Here is a 27,517-nt window from a genome sequence, read left to right as displayed (position 1 = left end):
GAGGGTCCTAAGTTCAAGACCCATTTCAGATACAAAACACAGAGGCAATCTGACCCATTTCACAAATGAAAATAGGATTTAGGTAAGTGACACAAAGTCAGTGCGGAGGACTTTAAATTGGCCCTCTTTGTAAACATGGCTGTATCTTTAGCCGTATAAGGTACAGTTAAATCATGAAGACGACTTCCCTCTTGTGGAATGTCTGCTGACTTTTCACTGTTATTCTTTAATCGTCATTTGTGTTGCAAAGATTCTTCCCTTCTAAGTGCCAGGATCATAAGCGATTTTCCTACTGGTTGAGAGGGAGTTGATTCTCAAGAAATATTAAAATTCTCTGCTGGGCCCGGCGCGATGGCTCACGCCTGTAATCCCAGCATTTTGGGAGGCCGAGGCGGGCGGATCACGAGGTCAGGAGATCGAGACCATTCTGGCTAACACGGTGAAACCCCGTCTCCACTAAAAAATACAAAAAAAAAAAAAAAAAAAAAAAAAAAAAAAAATTAGCCGGCCGTGGTTGCAGGCGCCTGTAGTCCCAGCTACTCGGGAGGCTGAGGCAGGAGAACGGCGTGAACCTGGGAGGCGGAGCTTGCAGTGAGCCAAGATTGCGACACTGCCCTCCAGCCTGGGGGATAGAGCGAGACTCCATCTCAAAAATAAATAAATAAATAAAAATAAAAATTCTCTGCTGGGGCCAAGAGAAATGCAAGACCTAGGGTCTTTTTTGGTCACACACCTCTTTCCAGAACTCCAGGGGAGCTTTATTGGTTCTTTGATTTTTAACTGTCATCATCCCTAAGGATCTTTAGGAAGCAGGCTCTGCTTGGACACCAAAGGCTTTCAGTCAAAACTTCCTTTGTGTAGTGGAATGAATTTTAAGTGATAAGGAGGGTTGTATCAAGAATAGAAATAGGTTATGTGTTTGGATAGAATGTATTTAGGGATTTCACACAAAGCTAAAAAAGGTAAAACCTGTACACACTCTCAAAGGTTAAACATCAGCAATGAAGGCAAAAAACTACTGAGGGTGGGTAGGTAAAGACTTACAATATTGTGTTTCATCACATTTTCATCTCATAGACTGAAGGACAGTTTCAGCATAAGAGCTAGATGGCTGATTTTACTAATAGCAGCATATTCAAATTCCTCATTAAGTTCTGAATATATTCTGGTACATGGTTTTTTTTTTGGTTCTTCTTCTTATTTATTTATTTTTTTTAGAAGGTCTCACTCTGTCACCCAGGCTGGGGTGCAGTGGCATAATCTTTTAGTCCACTGCATCCTCAGTGTCCTGGACTCGAGTGATCCTCCTGCCTCAGCCTCCAGAGTAGCTGGGACTACAGGCACATGGCACCATGCTTGGCTAATATTTTTTAAATTTTTGGTGGAGATGGGTCTCACTATGTTGTCTAGTCTGAACTCAAACTCCTGGCCTTAAGCAATCCTCCCTCCTCCACCTCCCAAAATGTTGGGATTACAGGTGTGAGCCACTGTGCCAGGTACTCATATACGTTTTGTTAAAAGAATAAATTGGAGAAATTTCTGTTCTGAATTACAACTTTATTGCCTCGACCCAAAAATATGTTAACGTATTACAGAAAAGGAGTCCATATAAAGATAAACCTCTTTCATAAAGAAATAATTTGTGAATGTTCCACAGAGTTAATGGCCTGAAATTTACCCTCAGTTAGTATCTCTATTTTCATATATGAAGTCATTTAATAGTTAAAACAAGCTTTAGGGGGTGGCTCATTATAGCAGAGGTGAAAATTCTACTCCAATACATAAGAGTACAAATCTTCTTTAAGGAAGATTTCTTAAGATAGTTTTAATAATTAGTTCTTAGTTTAACTTGAATCATCTGTGTTCAGATAAATTAAATATCTCTTTCATTGAATTATTCTATAATCTAGAGTTTTGTGAATTCTATGTGACCTTTTCCGTTTGTCAATTATTTCATTACTAAAAGTATGCAGATTTTTTTTTAAAGTCAAAAGCACTTTTTAATTTGTTAACATATGTTGGTATCCTAAGTGGTAACTCTTTGTAACCCAAGGAATGTGTCAACTCTTTAATTCATATCCAGCCAGCTCTCAAAAGTTTAATTAAAACACTTTATAGGATATGATTAAGACGTCTTCAGATCGTGCCTTTGCAGAAACTGAGGTGACCCATATATTTTTACTACTATTAAATCACCACAGAAAATTCTATGTTATTATTTTATTCTAGTAAAAGATAAATTAAAACTTACCTTATTTAATTTCTGGTTCCATAATAATTTTTTAAATCATTCCAATTAATCACCTTCTCAGTATCTTCATCAAGAGAGTCTGCATGAGTTCACATATTTACTTGACTTTGTCAACTAAAGCCTACTGTTATACCATCATTTGAAAGCAATTCAAAATACATTTTTCCTTCATTGCCAAAATTTCATTAATGGACAAGAAGGAAATAAGTCAAATAGCATTAAATAATAGGTTATTTGTTTCGCATGTATTTGGCAAGGGTTTGTGAAGCTGTATTTCATACATTAAAAATTAAGAATGCAATAACATTTTTCTCTAAAAGACATCTAGGTAGTTCTTGGAAAGGGTTTTCTCCTTTCACCTCAAATTTACCAAAGTCTTTCAACAGTATTGAAAAAAGAATAGCCTTCTCTTGTCAATGAAATGAATCATCTAAAGTTCAACAGAATGTCCTGGAAAGGCATTGGTTATTTTTACTTATATGGGAATATAATACATGCCACAGGTATTCAGGGGTTTTATTTAACTCGTTTTCAAGTAGATAAAAAAAAAAATCACCTAAGTTGTACCAGACATCCATTTCTCCACTCAAGGTCCTCACTTCTACAATTGTTTGTCCCAGAAAATCATCTGACTCCTTTTTGAAATGTTGCTTGACTCTGGATTTAATATCATCATCTTCATCCCATACTCTGACTTTGATTCGATCTGTGGAGTTATGACACTCACTGAAAATAAATGTGGATAAGTTAACAACAGTTGAAAACTGCTCTAAATTCCATTTGATGTTAGTACTTTATTTTCTATCTATTCTAGAAAGGCATAATATACTACATAATAAATGAGATAACCCATTTCATCTATCCATGGGATGTTGCAGGCACATAATGCAAATATACTGAAGAAAAGTTAAATAATGTTAATAAGGGAAAATCAAATCCCATTCCATCCTATTTCCTTTAACTGATTTAGATATAATCAAATATGGGTAAGAAATCTTTGCTTGTGATATTTTCACTTATGCCATATTTCCTATTGACAATAGTTATCTTGATAAAAATATCCATGCTTGGAAAATTCTTCACCCTAAAAATAAAGCTAATTTTATTGCAATGGGTGTTGAGAATGTGGACTTCACAGACTACAAAATGACAATAATAGTTTTCTGAAGGACTTGAAAAACTAAAAATCCCAGTAAGCACATAAGATATTATTAAATCAAGTAGAATTAGAGCAAAATCCTTCTGATTTAAAGAACAAACTGTGCATTCTAGTCCATCGTTAATTTCCAGGTTTTCTTCACCCTCTTTTGTTGAGGCAAGCTACTTAGTATTGCCTACACACATTACGGTCTTTTCTGACGCTGTGGTTTTTGTATACACTCTTCCCTAGGCTTCTTTGCCTGTAAACCAATCAATCTTTAGGAATCTGCAAGTAAACTGATGTATATCACTTTTCCTGCAACTTATTGAACCATTTAGTTGCGATCAACTCTGTGCTCTCTGTGTATCCTGTACATGATTTCCTCTAGCACAGGTGCTTTATCTCAGGGTTCATGGATGAGTTCTGAGCATTCTTGAACTTGGATTAAAATACATATATTATATATGTATATACACACACACATATAAGGAGAATATACATATTATATATGCATTATCTATATAATCTATATAGATAGACATAGATATCTATCTCTATGTATAATCTATATATTATCTATAATTAATATAGATATATGTATAAAACATATTTTATAATATAGAGAGAGAGGAAGAGATCATCTTTATATTTTCAATTATGAATATAGGCAACAAACCACAGCAGCATTTTTGTCATCAATACAACCACAGATACTTACATATAACATTCTAAGTGTTATGAACCTTAAAATATTATTTGTACCTATCATTAAACTAAAACTATGTTTCAATATAATTGATTTAATTCTATGAATTTTATTTTTATATGAAAAAGTACATTTTGAAAAGACATCCATGGTTTTCACTAGACTTCCCAACAGGTTCATGGTGCAAAAAGTATTTGAGAATTCCTAAGAGTATAATATCTCTTTCATTAACTTATAAGGCAAAATAATACAGCACATACAAGAATAATATTTGAATCTGATGGGCCTATATATGAATTGTAGCACCACTGTTTCTACTTAACATAGGAGTTTTCAACACAGAGCATTTTACTAATTTCTGGGACATTTTTGGTTTTCATGAACATTCACGGACGTTACTGGCATTCAGTGGAATAGGCTAGAGATTTAGATACCCCACCATGTACAGGACAGTGTGCATGATTTAAAATGACCCATCAGGCATTAAGGAAATTTCTTAACTCATTGATAATTACCTTAGCTCAGGATGTAATTCTTTTAGGTAGAAACACCATGTCTTTTGCATGATTTACTAGACACTGAAATGTCCTGGAAAGGAACTAGTATGTCAATCACTAATCAAAGAAGGTTTTGTTGTTGCTGTTAAGAACTTCACCAAGGCTTGCTTTCCATTTTGAAAAATTACATCACCTGTGTCGAAACTACACAAAGTATTTGAACTATAATATTTGAACTGTAGTATTTATAGTATTTGTATCAGTGTGCATTTGAAATGGTCACATTCATCTTAATTCTATCAACAGTGAAAGCCTGTGTCTACTATGTATTCTAGGGTAGTTGTATCCAAGCCCTTACATGTTAAAATACATATTAGAATACTTTTAGTTCTCCTTCATTTTAAGTTGGAACATTATACTGATTTTTCAAATTACATCTATAGATAGGTTAAGTCATGCGTTACTTTGTTTCAGCATAAAATAGGTCATTATGAATTATTTTACATAAAAGTGATTCACTGGGTCTGACAGGGTTGAGAACTACTATGTCTACCTAACTTAACTTCTATAAATCTCAGTTACTTTATCTATAAATAACACGGGGTAATAACACTTGTCTTAGAAAATTCTTGTGGGAAATGGTAGATAATACCTTATAGCAGTTAGCACAGTGCCAGGCAATGTTTCATCCATATTAGCTATAAGACGCCATTATTCCACAAGTTCCACGTTCTTTTTGAAGTTAGAGCCTATGTTTAATATATCTATTATTGACAATTTCTGGCATGTATCTTTCAACAAATATTCACTAAAGTCTGTAAAGTTTCACCAAAATAAAATCCCTTTTACATTTGAAGAAAAAATAATTTTGTCATTCTGAGAAATATATTCATAAAAATATCTAAGTTTGAGCTATTTTATTAGTAAAATGAGGTAGAAATTGTGGGCAGAAAGGGAGAATTAATCCATGACATTGTGTCTGGAGCAGCTAACAAAGCCCACTATCAACCATGGAGAGCAGTTGGAATAGTAACAGCACAGCTGTCTCCCATTGACTCAGAATTCCCAAGATAACTATGAACCCACACCTGAAATTATTGTAGCGAGCATATTTGGATGATAACACTTTTGGTAATTTACCCAAAATTTATATTAAAAGTGGCTAACATTTTAAGTTCTTTGCTATCAAAAGGAAGAAAAGTCTAAGTAGAAACAAAGACACAACTACTAGTTTATTTCATTCTTATCTTAGAAAAAGATAGAAGGCATTTTAGAGTAGCAAAAGATACAGTTATCGTCTTAAACTTAACTCTCAATACGTTGCAAATGCAGAAAGATGTCCCTTTTTGTCATTTTTTGATAAATAAATCATCAGAGTTTATGTAAGCCCTGGAAGACAGAGTTCTAATGCATTTTTTACCTGCAAATAGCAGGCACAATAAATAGCAAGCTCTAGATAATAAAGATTGGTAAACATTTCTAGAATCTATTCCTTCACAAGAAAAAATATCCATCTCATTTTCAGGCAGATTTTTTTGAGATTCTAGTTTTTGCTATAAAAGCAAGGTAAAGGTGTATTAAGTGGTTAAATATGCATACAAATAGCAATCCATACAAAATAGTAGTAACTATATGGGTAAACATACACACATATGCATGTGTCTTTCTACATAATACATATATATGATATAGAAAAAGGAGGGAGAGACAATATTATCTTTCTTTCCAAATTTCTGTTCAAAATAAATGTGATACCAATAGATGAAGGACAACTATAAATGACCAATGATGTTCCTTGTATAAGTGTACTTGCAATTTGTCTTGGGAGTTTGAGTCTCTCTGCATTTCTGGTTGACTGTTTTTTTTCATTTTTTTAATTAAATGAACTTTTTATTTTAGAATAATTTTAGATTTACAGAAGAGTTGCAACAATAGCATAGAGCATTTCTCTAGGCCCTGAACCCTAATTATTTCTTATTAACCTGTCACATTACTAATATTTGTCGCAACTAACATTGGTTCTACTTTTTCCCTGTAAAGACTGGCCAGCTCTTACATTTTTTCTCTTCCAAACAGCTTTTTTTGAGGAATATTAAGTTTGCCATTATGTTTCACATTTAAACTGTCAGAAACTTAGTTTTACTTCACAGAGCAAAGGTAAGAGTGAGGCTGCTGTTTCAAATGTTGAAGATTACGTAAGGGTGTTGTGATGGGTTTGAAACTGGAGATTTCAGTTCATGATTCTGTGGTGGAGAAGCATATGCATGGATGCCCAGCCTCTGTGGTGGAGAAGCATATGCATGGATGCCCAGCCTCTGTGGTGGAGAAGCATATGTATGGATGCCCAGCCTCTCGAGCATTCTGCTTTCATTTTGACTAGATCCCTCCTTGTATTGCTCATCTTCTGAAGACTGAAGTTAGATAACTCACACTCCTGGATTCCTTTGTAGCTATGTTCCAGGTATTTACGCTGCATTCAAGCAAGGTGTAAACTCAAAGTGGTACAGTGTACAGTGTCCATATCATGGGAACTGCTTTTTTTTTCCCCCCAACAGTGGATGCTATGTAGTACTGTGATACACGGTTTCACAGTACTATTTAGTCCCGAGGGGCAAAAGTATTGATCGGTGTTTTCCCCAAAGAAATATCACCACATAATTTGACCCAGTTCCCACACAGTAGCTTCAGAAGCTGGTACTTTAACCTCTACAACCATTCTTGAGTGACCTAGTAGTCTACAAATAATCTCTCAGCCTAAACTAACCAAAGTGGACTGTGTTGTTTGCAACTAAGAATACTCACTAACATAATAATTTTTAAAGCATGAAGGGAGTGGCAAGTAACAGAGTCTAAAAACATAGAACTGACTCTGTGGAGGAGATGCTGGCACAGAGAGTGAAGATTTAATCACCTTGGGCTAGAAAGCCGATACAATTTGATATGCAATTGCAAAACAGCTGGTCAAATCTTGCTCGCTATAAACTTTGACCACCATGCCAGCTGAAGCTTTTTTATTAGTGGGAATGGTGGGAAATAAAATTCAGAATGTTGGCAAGTGATTATCAAATGTTTCCCCCTTTCAAGGATATACTACCATACACAGAGATACATTCAAACTGAATCTAGACAGTTTATAGGTAGAGATGCAAAGGAGAGCAGCCATGTTCAAAAGAGGTTCACGTGCTAGTGTCCTGCAATATAAATTGACTGAGAATATCATAATTTGGAACTCTGCAGGGTTGAGAAAAGCCAGCTGATTCTGAACACAAAAAGGTACCTGTACAAGCAGAGGCTTCTAAGTGCAACTTCAGAAATAGATAAAATTGTTGCCCTAGGGCTTTTCCAGCGCCATCCTTTAAGAGGTCTTCGAGTCAAAATGAATGGTAGCTTAGTGGCAAAAACCAAATTAAAGGTGTTGCATTCTCACCCTGGCATATTATTTTTCAGGAACTGAGGCTGCAGCCATTAGGTTAAGGGAGATGAATTGATCAGAACAGAGGAGCCAAGAGCTAAGAGACAAAATTGTCCAGGCTTACATGGTTACTTGCTCATAAAATTGTCTTAGAGCCCCTCTCCTGGAAGCCTAGTAAATTTTCCAGGAAACAATATTGCCCAAAAGTCATATATACATGCTGAGAAGCTAAAGAGGTTGTTGGTGGCAGACGCTATAAGTACACTCACACAACAACCTTTCAAACCACTCCCCTCCTTCCCTTTTTTAGTTTTATGCAATTTCCCAACCTCCCCTGCAACTAGAGATGGACGTTAGCCAATGTATCTCACATTTGGCTGGCTACCGCTGTGCTTAAAGTAATTCCTGGGTCCCTGCACTCACAGCAATTAAAAGAAAAAGAAAAGACTCCAAGTAGAGCATCTCCCCAGCTAGGAAGACCACATGCCTGGATTTCCTGGGATGGTCCTCATTTATGGATATTGTAGATAATGGAATGACTTTTCATTCTTTTGGAGCCCTTTTTAATTTACTTTCACCTTTCACCGTACTCACCCTTGAGTGTAGGCACTGATAAAATGAGCAAAGAAGGTTTACCCATATGTAGACTCAAACTAGTAGAGGGAAACTGATAAACGAAATTCATCTAGAAAGTAGCAGGTCATACAAGATTGACTAACCCACAAACTACTTCTGTTGCTAGGATCCGGAAGTCCTGAATATACCTGTCCAGCAGGACTCTATGGTTGCTACATACAAAGACTATGTATTTTCCATTTCCTCTCTTACTAAATCAGAAATTTTAAATTGCTGTTATCCTATTTTCTTTTCTCTCCACAATACATTGGGAGTGTTGGACAAAGATACATAGTGTTTAATTTGTGTCCCAGGATCTACAAAGAACCAAACCTGAAACTTGTGAAGAGACTACAGAAAGATCCTGGACTTCAAGCTAAATGCAGTAACTGAATATAATTTTTAGATTACCTACATTGAAAGGAAGAGAATGAATTCACTTCATTTAAAGTAAACATACATGTAGAAAAGTCATATATACATGCTGGGAAGCTAAAGAGGTTGTTGGTGGCAGATGCTATAAGTACACTCACACAACAACCTTTCAAACCACTCCCCTCCTTCCCTTTCTTAGTTTTATGCAATTTCCCAACCTCCCCTGCAACTAGAGATGGACATTAGACAAAGTTCTTCCAAAGAGATATGAGCAATAGTCTTCTGATGCTGTCTCCTCTTTTTTCTCCCTTTACTACCCTGAAACATCGATGTAGAACAGCCTTCACTAAAAATGTTAAAATAGGAAGATAAAATAAGCTTTATTCTTTGAAGGGATAATTGAGTTACCATACTTATATCTGAACTTCTTGTTGAATGAAATAATTGAATCTCTTCTTTGGTAAAGCTGTGGCTTAATGTGAGATTAATGCAATTCTGATTGGATCAAGTAGGAAAAGAATAAAAAACATAGTAAGTTCATTTTGTTTGATTATATCTGAAATAAATTTAAATAAGTGTAAGAACTCTTATTAGTTTTTATACTTGCTGTGTTCTATGGTATTCCTTAGCTATTTAAAATGTGTTTCACAAACCTTGACTTTTATGAAAATATACAGGTTTGCATTTTAGCTGGGAAATGGTAGGCTCTTGTAGTAAACAATTTGACAGCAAGAGAAATATCCTCACATACAAGAGGAAAAAAATCTATCATGTGTAATAGAGGGAGAATGCATAGTCTCACTAAACCATTTCTGAACCGAATAATTTGTTAACCAAGACCCCGGGTTTAGGGTTTACCAGTTTGTGAATTTGGCTTTTCTTTTATCAACAGAAATTAAGAATTTTTACTGCACAAACTTGATAAATAAAGTACTGCTAGAGCCAAGTTATTTGTTTTGCAGTTTTCCTTTAATTAAAAATAATTCTCTTCTTAAAGAGTGATTCATATTTCTAATTTTAAATGCTTTCATTGTTAAAGAGAGAGCTGGTTTTGTTTCCATGGGAATAAGGTCTTTTATTCCATTCAAAATTAAATAAAAATATATTCCTTTTCTGGCCTCAGTATTATTGTATGCATGTCTGTGTTTTGATTTTAGTTTCTAATTTACGGGTGCTGTATCTCTGCAGAGCCAATCACTTATTTGGCCAATTTTCTTTTGGCAGTCATCAAAATGACTAATTTCCTTATAATTGCTTATTCCACCTTTGCTAGTATTTTCAGATATAGAGTCTCCTAGATATGGTCTAAATAGATATTTCCTATCATTAAAGCAAAATTTTTTTGGCCAAGTTATCAGAGTTTAACCCATCATGAGACGGATCGCTCTACCTAGAGAAATGCTCGTGGCTTTCATAAAGTCAGTAAAGCCTGATGGCCTGACTTCAATGGAAAAAAGCAAATTCCTGCCCAAGTAACCATCTCGGAATACAACAGCATTGCTGAAGTAGTATAGTAGAAGAGAGCTGTTAAATATTGAAAATTGCACTTATAGTTGGGCTAGATCTAATGAAGCAACTAAAATATACTTCACACTGCAACCATACCAGAAAAATGTCAATAGTAAGTGCTGTCACCATTAGAAATCATGTTCGTTAAGAATATCTAAAATTTCTAGCTACATATTTTAATTGTAAAAAGATCCTGTAATATTTAAAATAGTATTGTACCAGCTTTTATTAAAAGATATACTGATAAAATAAATAATGGACCAGGCAGAGTGGCTCACGCCTGTAATCCTAGCACTTTGGGAGGCTGAAGTGGACAGATCACTTGAGGTCAGGAGTTCGAGACCAGCCTGGCCAAAATGGTGAAACCCTGTCTCTACCTAGAATACAAAACAAATTAGCCTGGCATGGTGGCAGACACCTGCAACTCCAGCTACTCAGGAGGCTAAGGCAGGAGAATCGCTTGAACTGGGGAGTCGGAGGTTGCATTGAACTGAGATCACACCACTGCACTCCAGCCTGGGTGACAGAACGAGACTCTGTCTTAAAAAAATAAATAAATAAAATAAGTAACTACTGAATATACATGATTAATAAATATATACATATATAAAAATATACATTCATTAAAATAAGCTATAAGCATATATATCAAAATATCAAAATATAGGTGATAGAATTTGTGAAAAATGTTATTTTATTATTTATATTTTTTCTGTTACAATAAAAAATGTAGTTTTAAATATCTTCTAGTAATTATGAATGATCTCATTCTAGCTCGGCCTGGAAGGCAGGGCATCAGTTGAGAAAATCATCAGCAGAAACCTCCTGCCAGAGCCATCCTGAGGCAAAGCAGCCGCGGCAGCCTTTCAAACAGTAATTAAATTCTCTAGTTACAGCTTAATTCCTTAAACTCTGACCCAGCAAATGGAAATACTATAAGACACTCAACTTTCACATTTCCTGTTAGTGATTGGTCATGAATTATGTAACCCACTTCTATTGCAATATTGGTATCTCACTTGTTATTGCATGAAGATCCCTAACACTATTATCTTCAAATTCTATTATAGTAGATGGACAAACTCTGAGTTCAAAACCCAGTGATGATGCAGAGAAACTTTTCTCACCTACATTTAACAGGAGCAATTTAGTTATTGGAGTATTGGAGTTTAAAAAAAAAAAAAAGAGTCCTCAACACTTTAAATTCTCTCATAGTTTTTCTTTGTAGTATTAAGGCACTGTAAATCCATTTCAGAAGTCAATAACATAGGAAACAACGAAAATAAGAACAAGAAAGAAATTATATTATTAGCATGACTTTTGGAAAAGGAAAAGAGGAGTTCATGCACTGGCTTTTAAGGGTTGACTGAAGAAAGCACTTATGTTTTAACAGATCATAGAAACAAAGGGCAAAATATGACCTTATAAACTACATTAATTTCCCTGAACCACCTTCTAGAACCCACAATTAGATTATAAATCTTTCAAAGTCTTGTATTATATGTTTATATCTAAGAATTTCTCCGCAGATAAAGTTGCAGAATAAACTTGTTTTAACAGCTGTTTTGATGACTAATAAATAACATTAAAACAGTTGAATAATAACAGTAAGTGAATACTAAGCTTTTAAAATACTATCAAAATTATAATGTAAAATATAATTATTAAAATAATAAACGTAAAAAAATGTTTAGGAAAATACCCCGGGTTCATTTTGCTACGAAAAGAGAGACCACTTAAGAAGAGAGATATCAGCGAACAGGCAGATCAGATTATTCTCTCAAGAAATTAGAAGTGTGTGTGTGTGTGTGTGTGTGTGCACAAGTGTGCACATGCGCTCTTGGTGATTTCTATTCACCATTTCTTTGGTTCACCTTGTATTTTCCCAGCTCAAACCCTGTATTCATGTTTTTCCTCATTAAGGATGTCTTTTCCCTACTCCTCTGGTGAACACTTACCTGTCTTTCAAAACCCACATAAAGATTCATTCCTGTGTGAAAGTGTCCTGGGAGTTTTTTGTTTGTTCTAAGCTGTAGTGCCTGCAGCAAGTAGGTATTCAAAATCGTTTGCATAATAAATAAGAGAAACATCACAGGTAGGAGTAATTATACTCTCTTTTTTATTCCTCATTAGATATTACAAATATACTTGTTTGAATTAGTGGCATAATTATTGTAGCAGAAATTAAACTATTTGTTTGAAGAAACAAGATCCACTTTGGATGTATGTTTGATATTTATTTGATATTTTAATAAGGAAATTATCTTCCCAAATCTTTTATTTAAGTGGCGATATGTGTTCTTTCTAAAAAATTACCCGTCCATAGAACAAAGAGCTAAACATCAATAATTTCTAAAGTCATTGGTTGTAATGAGGAACAAAAGATCATATAACTGTAAAGGGACTGGAACAGTGTCTGTTTCTGTTGTTTGTGGTTTTCTTATTGTAGCTACAATATTCAAAGATCTGTGATTCACAGTATTAGTTACACATTTTTTGTATTTCACTTTCAAGGTCAATATGTATTAGACGTGATGGAATAATAGAACTAGCTTAGAAAAAGACCTGTCTAGTTCAAATTCCATTTGAGCCACTAACTAGCAATACGACTTCGGGAAAGTTGCTCAGTTGCACTGAGCCTCTGTGCCCAATCGATAAAACTGAAGTAATGATAATTACTTTTAAGGGGATTAAATATTACATACACACACACACACACACACACACACACACATATATATATATACACACACATATATATCACAAATAAATGTTCTAGGCACTTAGATTTTTAATTACAGGTAACTGCTTGTAACTAATTACATTATTCAAATGTATAAATATATTCCACCCTTAACAGCAAAGGACATGTCAACATAGATATATAAAATATAATACATTCTAATTTCCTAATTATAAAACCCAGGAGATTGATTAAATAATGTATATATACTGATACAATACAATCATAATCAATTATTAAAAATTTAGGTTAGCAATATCTTTTACAGTGTGGAAATTTTTACAATGGATCACTGAGACAAAAAACTTATAATGTAGGGATTATAATGATTCCAATACTTAAATTTTATATTCTTTTGTATATATATTTATGTCTCTGTGTGTGTATATATATGATTGGATATATACATCGTTTTATGTGGATTTGTATATATACCCATATTGTTGAAGGTATATATATAATTGATAGTGACAGGAGGCAGCCAGATGCCTAGGCAGATAGGGTTGTGTAGCAGGTGAAACCCCTCCTCAAAGCTGAATACAGTTTAAAGCCTGAAAGCCTAGCTGCAAGTTAAATCCTCGGACTGGATTCAGAACTTGTCTTCCTGTTTGATGTGCTATCCTCTGACTGATCCCCACCCTTCATCTATTTTATACATACCTGCCCTTTCCTAATTGGTTTTCTACGTTTTCATGTCCACCTTTGAGTGAGGTCTTCACTTTAACCGTTTTTGCATACTCACAAACCAGTCAGCATGCACACCCCATCCTGTGCCTATAAAGACCCCAGATTCAGTCAGTAGAGGAGAGATGGCCTGACCTTGAGGGAGAGACAATGAGACTCCAGCAAAGATGACCTGAACTTCCTGTCCCCTCTCCAGCTCCCCTCTCCTCTGAGAGCTGTTTTTATCACTCAATAGAATTCTCCGCCTTCACCATCCTTCAATTGTCCACATGACCTCATTCTTCTTGGACACCAGACAAGAGCTTGGGATCCACTGAGTGCAGGTAGGAAGAAAAGGCTGTCACACTGGCCCTTTGCACTTGTCAGCAGAGGGCAGCCACCCCACATGATGAGGCAAGGGGCCAACTGAGCTGCTAACACACCACCATCCATGGACAACAAAAGTAAAGAAGCACTGTAACACCCCCTCTGGGGTTTTGGGGTCGTGGGCACCCTCACCTGGGCAGTGCCATGTTCCCCTTGAAGTGACACACCTGGTCTGGCCACAGGTCCCACATGGGGCTTACTCCTATATTGGCACTCAGAGCAGCTGGCTATATCCCACACTCACTTGCTCACTCCTGCAAGAGGTTGAGCGCAGTGGGACAAGCAGAGAGGGCACCCCTTCTACAAGTCTGGCGAAGGGGCTGAGAAATATCCCACATCATAATTACACATATATACATATTGAATTGATGATATATATGTATGTGTATATGTATGTATACATGTGTTCATATATTTATGATTCTGTATATATAACTACACACATGATCAGAACTAGAGATAGCAAAATTTTTTACAGTAGTTACCTAAAAATCACTCATATTATGGAGATGTAGTTCAGAATATTGGTTAAGAGTAAGGGCTCAAGCAACATTATTCATAATACCTAAAAGTAGAATCAATTCAAACCTCTACCAACTGGAGAATAGACAAAATGTAGCGTACCCATACAATGGAATAGTATTCATTATTAAAAAGAAACCACCTACTGAGACATACCCCACATGAATGAAACTCAAAAACATTAGGCTACATGAACAAATCCAGATGCACACTTAAAATGAATAAATTGTATCATATGTATATTATACCATAGTAAAACTTAACAAGAAAAAAAATAAAAATGAGAGTTCACTTTTGGTTACACCACTTGTTGACTATTGTACTACTTAATCTCTTTGCCTTGGTTTTGTCTTCTGTTTAACGGTGATAATAATAATGATACCTACCTCATAATACTGTTGTAAGAATTAAATGGATTAATGTGTACATGTGTATCACTTAGTATAGCACTTTGGAGTGTATAGATACATAGGCAATACTTGTAAGTATCTCTGGAATGAATGCATGCATTCTTTTCAACTTCGTATTTGACTGAGAGTTGGTGGTTTTAATTTCTCCCGCTGTTGCATTCTGTAAATTACCAGAAAACTATAACAGCAGTTATAGTTTTAAGGAATAGAAGAGCTGAAAGGCAAATGACCAGCACACCACATGCCAAACCCATAAAGAAAATGCCATGAAAAGATACATACAACTACATATTTAGCTTTAAGTATATCTTTGGTTCTCTCTCTCAGTCCTTTCAGTATTTCTTTGTCCTTCTCTGAAAGATCTTAGCATTTGTGTCTTGATAATAAATCTTAAACACAAAGCATTTTTCTGGAGTGTATGATCCAACTTTCTTATTTCAGAAAAGGAAACCTCTGTATAAAGACTAATAAACATTTTGCACTAGTGACAATGAGTGAATTGGAAAGAAAATTGTGGATATAAAAGTTTTGGAAAAATAATAGCACTTTATAGACTATTATGATTGTTTTTAATGCTTATATAGTCAGTCTGTATAAGTATATGGATAGTTTAAAGACTTTTAAAAATATTGAGTGTTGGCCGGGCATGGTGGCTTATTCCTGTAATCCCAGCACTTTGGGAGGCGAGGCAGGCGGATCACTTGAGGTCAGGAGTTTGAGAACAGCCTGGTCAACATGGCAAATCCTCGTCTCTACTAAACATATAAAAATTTCCCGAGCATCGTGGCATGTGCCTGTAATCTCAGTTCCTCAGGAGCCTGAGGCAGGAAAATCGCTTGAGCCTGGGAGGCAGAGGTTCCCATGAGCAGAGATTGTGCCACTGTGCTCCAGCCTGGGCGACAGAGTGAGACTCTGTCACAATTTTTTAAAAAAGTATATATATATATATATATGTATGTATACATATATATGTTTATATATGTATGTATACATATATATGTTTATATATGTATGTATACATATATATGTTTATATATGTATGTATACATATATATGTTTATATATGTATGTATACATATATATGTTTATATATGTATGTATACATATATATGTTTATATATGTATGTATACATATATATGTTTATATATGTATGTATACATATATATGTTTATATATGTATGTATACATATATATGTTTATATATGTATGTATACATATATATGTTTATATATGTATGTATACATATATATGTTTATATATGTATGTATATGCATGTATACATCTGTTTATATATGTATATATGTATATATATGTATATATATACATATATGTTTATGTATGTATATGTGTATGTATACATATATATGGAGAGAGAGCAAGAGAGAGACAATGTGTTTTTCAGAAATGTGGAACTCTCCTCTATCAATTTCCATCTGCAATGGGCACAATTCTTATTGTGATAGCTGTATCCATTTCATTACTTGACTCACTGAATGTTACTGTCAATATTTTAATAGAAAGTTATTATTTAGTATTAGTATTTGCCTTTAAAAAGTTTGATATAATGTTATCAAAGTAGATACATGTATCCACTTTGAATTGTGACAAATATGGGATCGTATTGTACATATCATTTACCCCTTTAACTTAACACATTGGGTACATCCTGACACATCATTCTTTTTAATAAGTATATTGTATTTCATTATGTTACTGTGTCCTAATTTATTTAACTCTTCCCCTATGTACAGTAGATAGACATTTAAGTAGTTTCCATTTATTTACTGTTGGAAGAAATACTACACAGAACCACAGAACCCATTGTATATGTATATGTTTATAAACTTGTGAAAATATGTTAGTCAAATTATTAAAAGTAGCTTTGCTAGATTTAAAGGTGTGCATATTATATGCATATCTGTATACACACACATTACTAAAATGTTATCCAGAAACATGTATGTGCTTACCCTTCTATCTGCTTCTCTATACTCTCATTAACACTAAGAATATTTACTGTTTAATATTTGCTGATGAGATCATTGAAAACCTATCTTTTTATATTATATTGACTTTTAGGGAGCACATCCATCCTACAGTAAACAAAATACAGGCATAAATATTCATGCAATACTTTTCTATTTCCTTACCAGCCTATCTGAACAGAAAAAAATTCTAATGAAAAGCTTCACATTCCCACATCTAAAAGACCTCTAAGGAGACAATAAATATTTCTTGCCAGAGAAAAAGAGTTAAACAAAATCAATAGCCAGAGTTTATTTTTGGCAAGAAAACAGGATCAGTCAGCATTCATTTCTGTAGACACCTGGCATCCTTTCTCTTAGCTATTCCCCCACCTTCCTTGCTAGAAAAGAAGAGCTGCCATCTTTCAAGAAACTTTGAGGCAGTGATGGAAATGCCAGTAACAAGTTGTGGTTCCATCAGCTTCCCAAACAGACTTTATCTGAACACCAAACTTGAATCAGGAGAGGCAATCACAAAAGTAAACACTGTCAACTAACATCCCTCTCATCCCAAACATGAGTAATACAACAGCACAGTACAGGCTTATACAAAGAAGATTGTACTAATCACCAAGGAACTGCTGGAGAAATGTTAGGAAATCTCACATTCCAATTAACTTTTCCACTTAAGTCTAAGCTTCAACCAATTATCTCAAACGGAGCAAATGTTCTTAAGAATTCACAAATAGTAATGTTGGTTATACCTCAGTCCTCTCTGGGCTCTTTTGCTAGATGTGAAAAATGCAAAGAAATGGAATTTTTGAAAATGCCAAGTCACTGCACAAATACCACAAAACACTTGGCAACACCTGTCATATTTTGGCACTGGTACTCATCTGTCTGCAGTATTGCCCTTTATCATTAAAATGCAAACTTAAGTGCCATAAGAACTAAAGTTGAATAAATATGTTTATGAACAGCTGAATGAAAAACTTACCAGACACCTGTTTGAATGTATTTAATATTTCCAAAAGTTTGTGTAATAAAACATAAAACAACCCAATTTGATCAAACATAAGCATAGCTTATATTTTTAAAAGTATAACAAATACTGTGCTCTAGATGATAAAGAGGTAAGACTGATGATTCACATAGAAATCATTCTAATGAAAGCGATTACTTTAGGTTGAACCATATAATATTTCCATTTTTATAGGTCAAAAGGGTCAAATGTCAAGAATTTCACATGGCTCGATTGTGTAATGACCAGTTCTGCATGACGAAGAAGGATGTGTCCTAACTGAAAATCCAGTATGTACTTTGCAAGTATAAGAAAGACTATTATATTAAAAAAAATAACTAGTGCATTCACAAAACCTAGTCTGATTATTAATCAAGATACTGAAGAGATCAGTGTCGGGGAGATGGAGAGAAGAACGGCATTGTACAGCTTAACGACAAAGTTGAGGAAGCCCTGGGATCATCAAGATACACTAAATTTGATTCATTTGAGAACAGCATTGATCCTAGAGAGGATCATTTAGACATTAGTGAATGCTTTTCCAGAAATTCAGCCATTCCTCAGGGAACTTCCCAATTCCTCTCTCGCCTGATAGGGGATTAATTTTGTCTACTCAAAGAAATCTAAAGCTTTCAAGCTCACATGAGAATATTAACCTGACATGTGACTCTAAAGTAGGGAGCAGTAAAGAAACTTCTGGCTGTTAAGAATTTTCTTGGAGTTCTGAAATCGCAAGATCCATACTCATAAGGAGTGGTTGATAAAGAAAAAGGGTAAGATTTCTAAAAAGTGGTGAAAAGAGAGTTGGGTGCCAATATTTAAAAAGGCACAGCAAAAGCTAGGCAAAATAGTCAGAGGTCTCAGGTCAGGATGGAGTGGCCAAAGATGGTAAGGAAAGTTAGGTCGGTAGAGAGCATTGACATGAGTTATTTTTGAGTTGCATGCCACGCTGATCACTTTTCCATAAACAGAAAGTTATCTAAGGGGATTGTTTCTCTCTGATTGTGCACCGGCTACTACTTGTACTTAAAGGACTCTAACTGTAGAGTAGCCTCCAAAATCTGAGATTGCCTAGAGTGCCAGTTCATAAATTTATCAGCTACTTAATTTCCCCCAACTGTATCATTTTTTTCTACAACATTACTCTCATATTACAAAATAGATTGGGTTCAAATCATTTGGTTTCATCTCAATCCTTGTGATTGAACATGAAATTGAAAAATACAACTGAATTATTTGTTTTAATTCGTCCTTGGAACAAAGCAAGGAACAAATAATTGCTTAAAATTAAATATTTATTAAAGCATGTCTTAAACCATTTTAAATATGGCCCTTGTAGCAGCAATATTAAAAAGATAAAGTTAATGTCTCCTTTTTGATGAAATTTTCCCAGCACATATACTTAATTATCTGCCAATTAGTAGAGTTCTATAAAGTAATAAACCTATGAATGCCAGAGGGCGCCTTAGGCATCATCTTGCAGTGAAAAGTCATGCCAAAAGTTCCCCCAGAGTTAGTGGTAGGTTTCCATCTTGTTCTTTCTTAACCTTATACGTTGTTCTGTAAGGACAGGGTGAAAAAAGATGATATGGATCTAATCATAATAAAAGCTCCAGAGGTTACTTCCTACTTCTTATTTTAGTGCTTTAACTAAGTCAAAAGAAGTGCTATCCATTTTATTGCCCCTCCAAGTCCAATTCTAGTCAAAATCAGCTTCAAAGTTTACTGGGTAGAAACATAACTGAAAGAAAATAGCAAACATATAATGAAGACTAAAGGCATTCTTAACATTTCATCAGGCAGGAAAACATTGTGGAGATGCTGATAAAAATGTCAACATCTGAGTTCATATCATAATGTTCGAGTATCGTGCACAGAAAAGAAAGGAATGTCTTTGGAATTATTTGGAAGAAAATGTCATTGAAAACAAAGGAGAAATAAGAGTGAAGCAATAGTGTGAATAAATTTTTTAAATTAACAGTAAAAGTTTATAGAAGATGCTTTCATTGGTAAAAAAAATCAATTATAGAAATTATCTTTTGAAAATAATTATTAAACATATGTTTATGCTTACTTTATACCCAAAATTATTTTAGGAGGTTGTCCTTAAGTAGCTCAAAACTTAGGTGAGGAAAATTACAGTAACATATATAAAGTACATAAAAATTTGGAAGGACTGTATCAAAAATGGTCTCAAATGTCGTAAGACTAATGGGGAAAAATGTTAAAGGCAAGTAGTAGATATGCCTGAGATAGCACATTCTTTTAATTTTGAGTAATGACTTTTTATATAGAACTCAATGAGTAAGGTATAAAAAATTCACAACAGTATTACATCCTAATTAGCCCATTAAGGAACTTGGGGTTCTGGCTATACTATCTACAATTTCACAAAAGTCTGAGACATTTTTCTCAGCCATAAATGTAAGGATGTAAATGCACATGATACTGTATTTTAGATTTTAGATGTGTTGAACACTGTAAACCATTAATGCCAGACCACAAAGGATGGTGGTGGTCAGGGTCACTGACATTACTGTGTGGTCATAATCATCATAGTAGAAGCAGCAATTTTATATCATCTTGAATTTGTGGGGTGTGAGTAATTAGTGGAATACTGACTCTGCTAACACAGTGAATGAATTATTTTTTGTCAGAGTTTTTTTTTTTCAACTGTTTATTGGGGTATAACTAAAATACAATTAGCTGCATACATTTGAAATGTACAATATTTTTAGGTCTTGGCATATGCATTCACCTATATAATCATCACCATGATTAACATAATTAAAGTTGTATTTCAAAAGTTTCTCCAAAAGTTCCTTTGAGATTCTTTGTAATCAGTTCCTCTCATCCTTTCCTTTCCTTACTCCCCAGGAAAACACTGATCTGATTTCTTACACTGGAAATTCATCTGCATTTTGCATTTTCTATAATTTTATATAGCTGAAATTATACTGTAAGAATTCCTGTCTGAATTCTGTCACTTACCATAATTATTTTGAGACTTACCCAAGATATTGTGTATACCTACAGCTCATTCCTTTTCACTATTAACTAGTATTTCAGTCTCTGGATTTACCACAACTTATATCTATTCACCTATTGATATCTATTCACCTATTGATGAAGACTTGGGGTTGTTTTCAGTTTTAAGTTATTATAAAAAAGCAGCTATGAATATCTGTATACAAGTCTTTGTATGGACACATATTTTCTTTTCAATAAATGAATGAATTCTTTTCCCAAGTGGTTTACCATTTTATATTCCCACCAACAACAGAATTCCAGTTCTACCAGAATTCTCACCAACACTTAGTGACAACAGGATAAAGGTATAGAGGAGACAACTAGAAGTGTATTATTATAACTTTCTCATATTGTATGTGAAGTATTAATATTATATTACTGGTAGGCTGTTATAACTTAAAGATATATACATGATAAACTCTAAAGCAATAACTAGAATAACAAAATAATGAGATATAAATAACCCAACAAACTATATCATATACAATTATAAAAAATATTCAAGTGGTTCAAAAAAGGGCAGAAAAAAAATACTAGGGGACAAAGAACATACTATTATACTAAGTGTGATGTGATTTTCACATAGTTTTAATTTGAATTTTCCTAATAACTAATGCTATTGAGCATATTTTCATGTGTTTATTTGCTATCAACACAAATCTCCTGTGAGTACTTCAAAGTGATAGATAATTCTGTTCTTGTTGGGCAAAGTGTTCTAAGTAGCATACCTACGAGTAGTATAACTATTTGTGTCTTTATTTAAAGTGTATTTCTTACAGGCAGGATATGCTTGCATGTTGCTTTTTTATTCAATCTGACAATCTCTGCCTTTTATTCGGGGCATTTAGATGTTTTTTATGCAGTGTGATCATTGGCATATTTAAGTTTTAGTCTATCATCTTGCTATTTGCTTTCTGTTTTCCCCCATTTGCTTATTTTACCCCCTTTACAGGATTTATCATTTTTGATATTAAAATTTGTCTACTTTGGCCGCGCGTGGTGGCTCACACCTATAATCCCAGCACTTTGGGAGGCCGAGGCAGGCGGATCACAAGGTCAGGAGATTGAGACCATCCTGGCTAACATGGTGAAACCCTGTCTCTACTAAAAATACAAAAATTAGCTGGGCGTGGTGGCAGGCACCTGTAGTCCCAGCTACTCGGGAGGCTGAGGCAGGAGAATGGCGTGAACCCAGGAGGCGGAGCTTGCATTGAGCCGAGATCGCGCCACTGCACCCCAGCCTGGGCGACAGAGCGAGACTCCGTCTCAAAAAAAAAAAAAAAGTCTACTTTATTGGCTTTTTAACCATAACATTTTTTGTTTTCACTTTTTAGTGGTTGCTTTAGAGTTTATAGTACACACCCTTAAGTGGATATTTACGTGATAATAGAAGATACAGGCATGAGTTGTGTTTCTTCCATTTTGCTTGTTGGGATGGATTATTTAGCAAAAATCGATTGGTCTCCCAAAGGTTTCTCATTTGTAAAATGATAACAACAATCATAATGACAATGATTAGTTGTGAAGTATTATACATATGATAGGATTTGAGATTCAGTAAATGACCACACAAATATCCATGCCTATAATTATAATGATATTTGCAATGATTTGGGTTTTGTTTTAGATATTTCTTCCTTGCCATTAATATTTCTTCAACACATTGCTTACATATTTAAAACTTTTTTTGCCCAGCTTTCAAATATTACCTTGCTTTAAACATCTTTTATTTGGAGTCAAATATCTATCCTATTGTCAAGGCAAGCTGGCAGCACCAGGCAGAACTGACCACTTCTCCCCCACCTCCCTAGGACTGGCTCCCCCTACTGACGATGTTAGCCTCAGCATCATCTCCACCCCAATTGTAATGAAAGCTCTGGGGCAAAAAAAATCATGTGTCTTACATATTTACCTCAGTGTCTGTAACACTGTGGAGAGCACCTCACACTTAAATACATGTTCAACGAATTATTTATCTACAGAGTGTTGGGGCGGATACTAACAAAAAAAATGCTCAGAAAGCTGAATTTTACACTATATGGATCTGAGTCAACAGGGATCTGCAGACTCCCAGTTTGGCCAGGGACAGTACTAGCGTGTTGATCTTTTTCTGCTTTCAAAATAGGTGGTCTACACAAGGGGTACATCCGAGAAGTGAGGGAATGAACCAAGTAGAGATAGATTGGCATTTTAGTTTTTGGATCTTGAAAATGCTGCTAGATCAGTTGGTTGTAGTGTAATACTACACTCAAGGGAAATTGCTTCAACCCACAAATGAGTGACTAGCATGCCCCATTAAGACTTCCCTGGTCTCCATTCCACACATGAAACATACAAGTGATAGTTTTAAGATGTTCAAATCATTGATAGACCAATAACCCAGGACTTGTATGGTGCTTTGTAAAGATGAACTGAGCTAATTATTGAAAAACCCAAAGAGGTTTCCAGCAGCAAACTGAGTGCTAGAGTTGGGAAACACATGGCCAAGGCTATTATATACCATGGGGAAGTGAAAAACAAGAAAATCTATTGAGTAGTGATCAAGAATCAGATCAGTGTGCGGAGAAGCGAGGAAGGGGAAAGGAGGGAGATAGGGACACAGTGAAAGGAGTGTGTGTGCAAATGGAAAGATGGAAAAACAGATATAGGTGAATAAACTCTCAGAGAAGAAGAGAGGAATAAACAAGCATAATTATTTCTGCCCTTGGGACAATTTGTTTGGCTTTTCCTGGTTTCTGCAAGGACTTTTTGTTCTTATATATTAAAATTTGTCCTCACCTGATCCGTTTTCCATGTACTAGTTTAATTGTAGAGGGTTCTCTTTCTTCTGACTGAGACAGATTCCTGCAGAACAGTCCTTTTTACCCCCAAAGATTGCTGTTTGTACCCCCAACTGCTCCCTAAAGATTTGGGAGATTTTATTTAAGTTCTGTTTGGTTCTCAATTTAAAACTAAGTCAAGTTCATATCACCTTGCACCCCTGCCTATGGAATATTACAGTGATAGCTCTAAAGATGCATCTTGATTTGATATTTTCTAGTTTACTGACCGTGAATTAATTCTCTTTGGTGACCCTAAGTTCATATTTTATGACATTCAATTTAGATCTCTCCATAACTCCTTCTGCTATTTATTATAAAACCCTTAGATTCTAGTGAGAAGCAGTGATAATGTAAATTCTGTTCTGTTGGCTTTGCTGTATGTGGATAGGTAATGGCTCAATCTCATTTAGCAAGCGAACAGTAGAATTGGTTATTATTATTTTCCTGCTGCTAGACATAATCACAATGTAGGCAATGATTAGAAAAAATAAATAAATAAATACATAAATAAATACATAAATAAATTCTAATCCCATAAAGTGTGACTAAACTCCTTGCTTTAGAAACTGTGGAACCATCTTCTGTGACAAATGACTTGCTGATGTTGGTACTATCACTGTAAAATGGCTCAGACAACTGAGGAAATACTCCCTTCCCACACAGCCTAGGAAAAGACTGCTGGTAATCTAGGCAATAAATCAGATGCATGATTATGTTCAGGCTGTCATTTTAAAATATTAGTCCGCATGCTATCAAAATATTTTAAATATGGTATTAAATAAATTGTCTTTTATAGAGCTTAGTTTATGCTTAACTCCTACTCAGCCCCGGCTGAGCAGCACATGGCATGGTGGAGAGCCATGGGCCTGAGGCACTCTGCGCACCACATCTGGGTAGCTAGGAATTGAATGTGGCTGCCATATACTTCAAAAGGTCCAAAACAATCATGCTTCTAAACTACAGCGTTATGAGTTTAGTGTTACTGTCTGTCAAGATGGGGAATAACTTTTAGCACATTTCCCATGGCGAAACTGAGATTCAAAGAGGTTAAGGATTGGTCAAGAAACATGTTAGACCCAGAATAGTACTGGTATTCAGGTTTATAATCTTGTTGGCCAGAGAGCTTTTTGTATAACATGGAATCACTCTTTAAGTCAAGACTTTCCATGGTACTTAACTACAGTGCTTTACATATAACGGTCACTCAGGAAATTAGGTGGAATTAAATGGATACTCCAAGAAGTAAGCGGAGCTGATTGTCCATTCGGTTACATACGTAGAATACTTAACTACCATTCCCATGCCTATTCAATGCTACTATAAATGAGGACACATTTGCACTCCTATCACAGGCATTTTGTTGAGTAGACTTTCATTAACCTAATTCTTTACTCCAATGGTTAATATCTATTAAAAACAGATTAAGTAACACATACCTACTATAAGCTTTATGACCTACCTCAACTCTTGCAGGGAGTCGGCATGAAATTTGTTTTTATTTCAGAAGTTTGCAAAAAGGAGGCACCAAGGCCTCAACTATAGAGTCCTCAGAGAACAGCATCAACATATGAACAAAATGTCATCTCCTAACTCTCAAATTTCTTGTTCAAACTGGCAGACCATACTGGCATTTTCTCTCTATAACTCACTGAGAGAGACTTACTTGTTTTCCTCCTGAGGGAATGGTTTATGATAAGCATAAGACATTTCATTAACAGTAGCAAAGGAAAGTGAAATTGAAAGTCATAATTAATTATGAAATGATCAACTATACAATTTAGGATCAAAGAGCAAAGATAACCAGCACCTTAGATTTATATGACACTTTATCATTTTCAAAGTGCTTTCATATGTGTTATCTTAATTAATCTTCACGTGATATTTTAGGAATTAAACATTTGTTTACAACCCCTTGTAACTCAGATTTCTGTAAGGGCTTAATTGGTTATGCCTCTGTTCTCTCCAAATGCTGTCCAGAGTGCCCCATTCTGAAATCACACAACATCTGTAGTATTTTAAAGATTATAAATTCAAACTCTTTGTTTTAAAGTAAGATAAATAAAATTAAACTTGAAATTATTTAGCATTAAAATCTCTAGAGGGCATTAAAGTGCAATTAATGGGGGGATAATTAAGTCCAAATCCCAAAGTTGAAAAACTATTTCAACTACATTTTCATTTTAACAGTTTTGTGATTGCTTGCCTTGATTAGGTCTGCAGCAATTTTTCAAGTGAAGAGTTTGGATGTAGGGGAAAAAAAATCACACTTCCTAATTTCTGCTTGTATCTTATTTGTGGCTTCACAACAGGGCACTACTTTGTAGTGTCGAATGTACTACAACCCATCTGAGCTTTGATTTTCTCATCAGTGAAGTGAGGAAGTTGGGCAAAACTATCTCTCAGATCCATTTCCCAGTCTCAGTTCTCTGATTCTTATTTTAGTAGAATTTTTTTTTCTTTTTACAGCAACCTATTCATTGGTTCTCCCTTGGCCTCACTATTCAAGTTGGAACTTTTTTGGCATGGGACTATTACTGTCATATTTAGTGTAAAGACCTGAAGCTCAGCACAAAGATATAATCATGTTATTAATGCTAACAATAATACAGCTATCATTTTTAACACTTAACAAGTTCTATGAAATTTATATATAGTATCTACCTCAAAAAACAATTCTGTGAGGTATGTATTATTATCCCTATTTTTCAAATTAGACAAGCTAAAGCTCAGAAGTTAAAGTCATACTATTAATAAAACATCTTATTTTCAGAATGTCAGTATATATTTTTTCCATCCCAGTTCACAGGGCAGAACTGTCAGGGGAGGGGAAGGTATGGATGAGTTCATCTGTGACGTGTATACATTTTTCAAAGTCTGAACATAAATTCACTGTGAACTCATTTCTTTCTGCAAAAGAGAACCGTTTATAAAGAAAAGGTAACTTTGCAATTCTCATGCCATTTTTATGATAAATGAAAACATGCACTGGTAGCTTCAAAATAGTATTTCTGGAGCCAGTGATATAGAACCTGTAAAATAAGAATAAAATCTCAGAATTCAGGAAACTGATGACAGAAAGAACTAATGTTAAAAAAGTTGGCATTTAAAAAGGAGACAAATAGAAAAGAATTACAAGTGTAACTTCACTTAAAGTTAATAAATATTTTATGAGTAAAGTGGAAAATATTTTGAAAAATTATGTACTTATATATAGTTCATGCATGGCCAGGTACAGTGTTAAATTTGAATTTCTTCTTTGAAATGATGTTGTTTAAAAAATACATATATTGTTACTGCCAGTACAGATAGTGCCTCCTATCAAAAGGAAACCAGGCACACAACATGGAAAATTATATGAAAACTGCCAATAATAATACAGATTATTCATAGTTTAGTGGTCCATTCCGGTGTGTACTTCTGTGTACTTTCCCCATGAACTATGATGCAT

General features: G+C 34.7%; 1 protein-coding gene across 1 annotated transcript in view; it reads right to left on the bottom strand.

Annotated features, from left to right (window-relative positions):
* Nucleotides 1-27,517, bottom strand: part of UNC13C (unc-13 homolog C) — a 649,688-nt gene that overhangs the window by 334,023 nt on the left and 288,148 nt on the right. Inside the window, exon 10 of the mRNA XM_031002438.3 lies at nt 2,808-2,977. Coding sequence (XP_030858298.3) covers nt 2,808-2,977 — 170 coding nt within the window. The remainder of the gene's footprint in view (nt 1-2,807; nt 2,978-27,517) is intronic.

This window comes from Gorilla gorilla, chromosome 16, assembly GCF_029281585.2.
Source record: "Gorilla gorilla gorilla isolate KB3781 chromosome 16, NHGRI_mGorGor1-v2.1_pri, whole genome shotgun sequence".
In the NCBI taxonomy this organism is placed as follows: Eukaryota; Metazoa; Chordata; class Mammalia; order Primates; family Hominidae; genus Gorilla; species Gorilla gorilla.
Note: the sequence above shows the minus strand (reverse complement) of the source record. Positions and strands in the feature narration are given on the sequence as shown.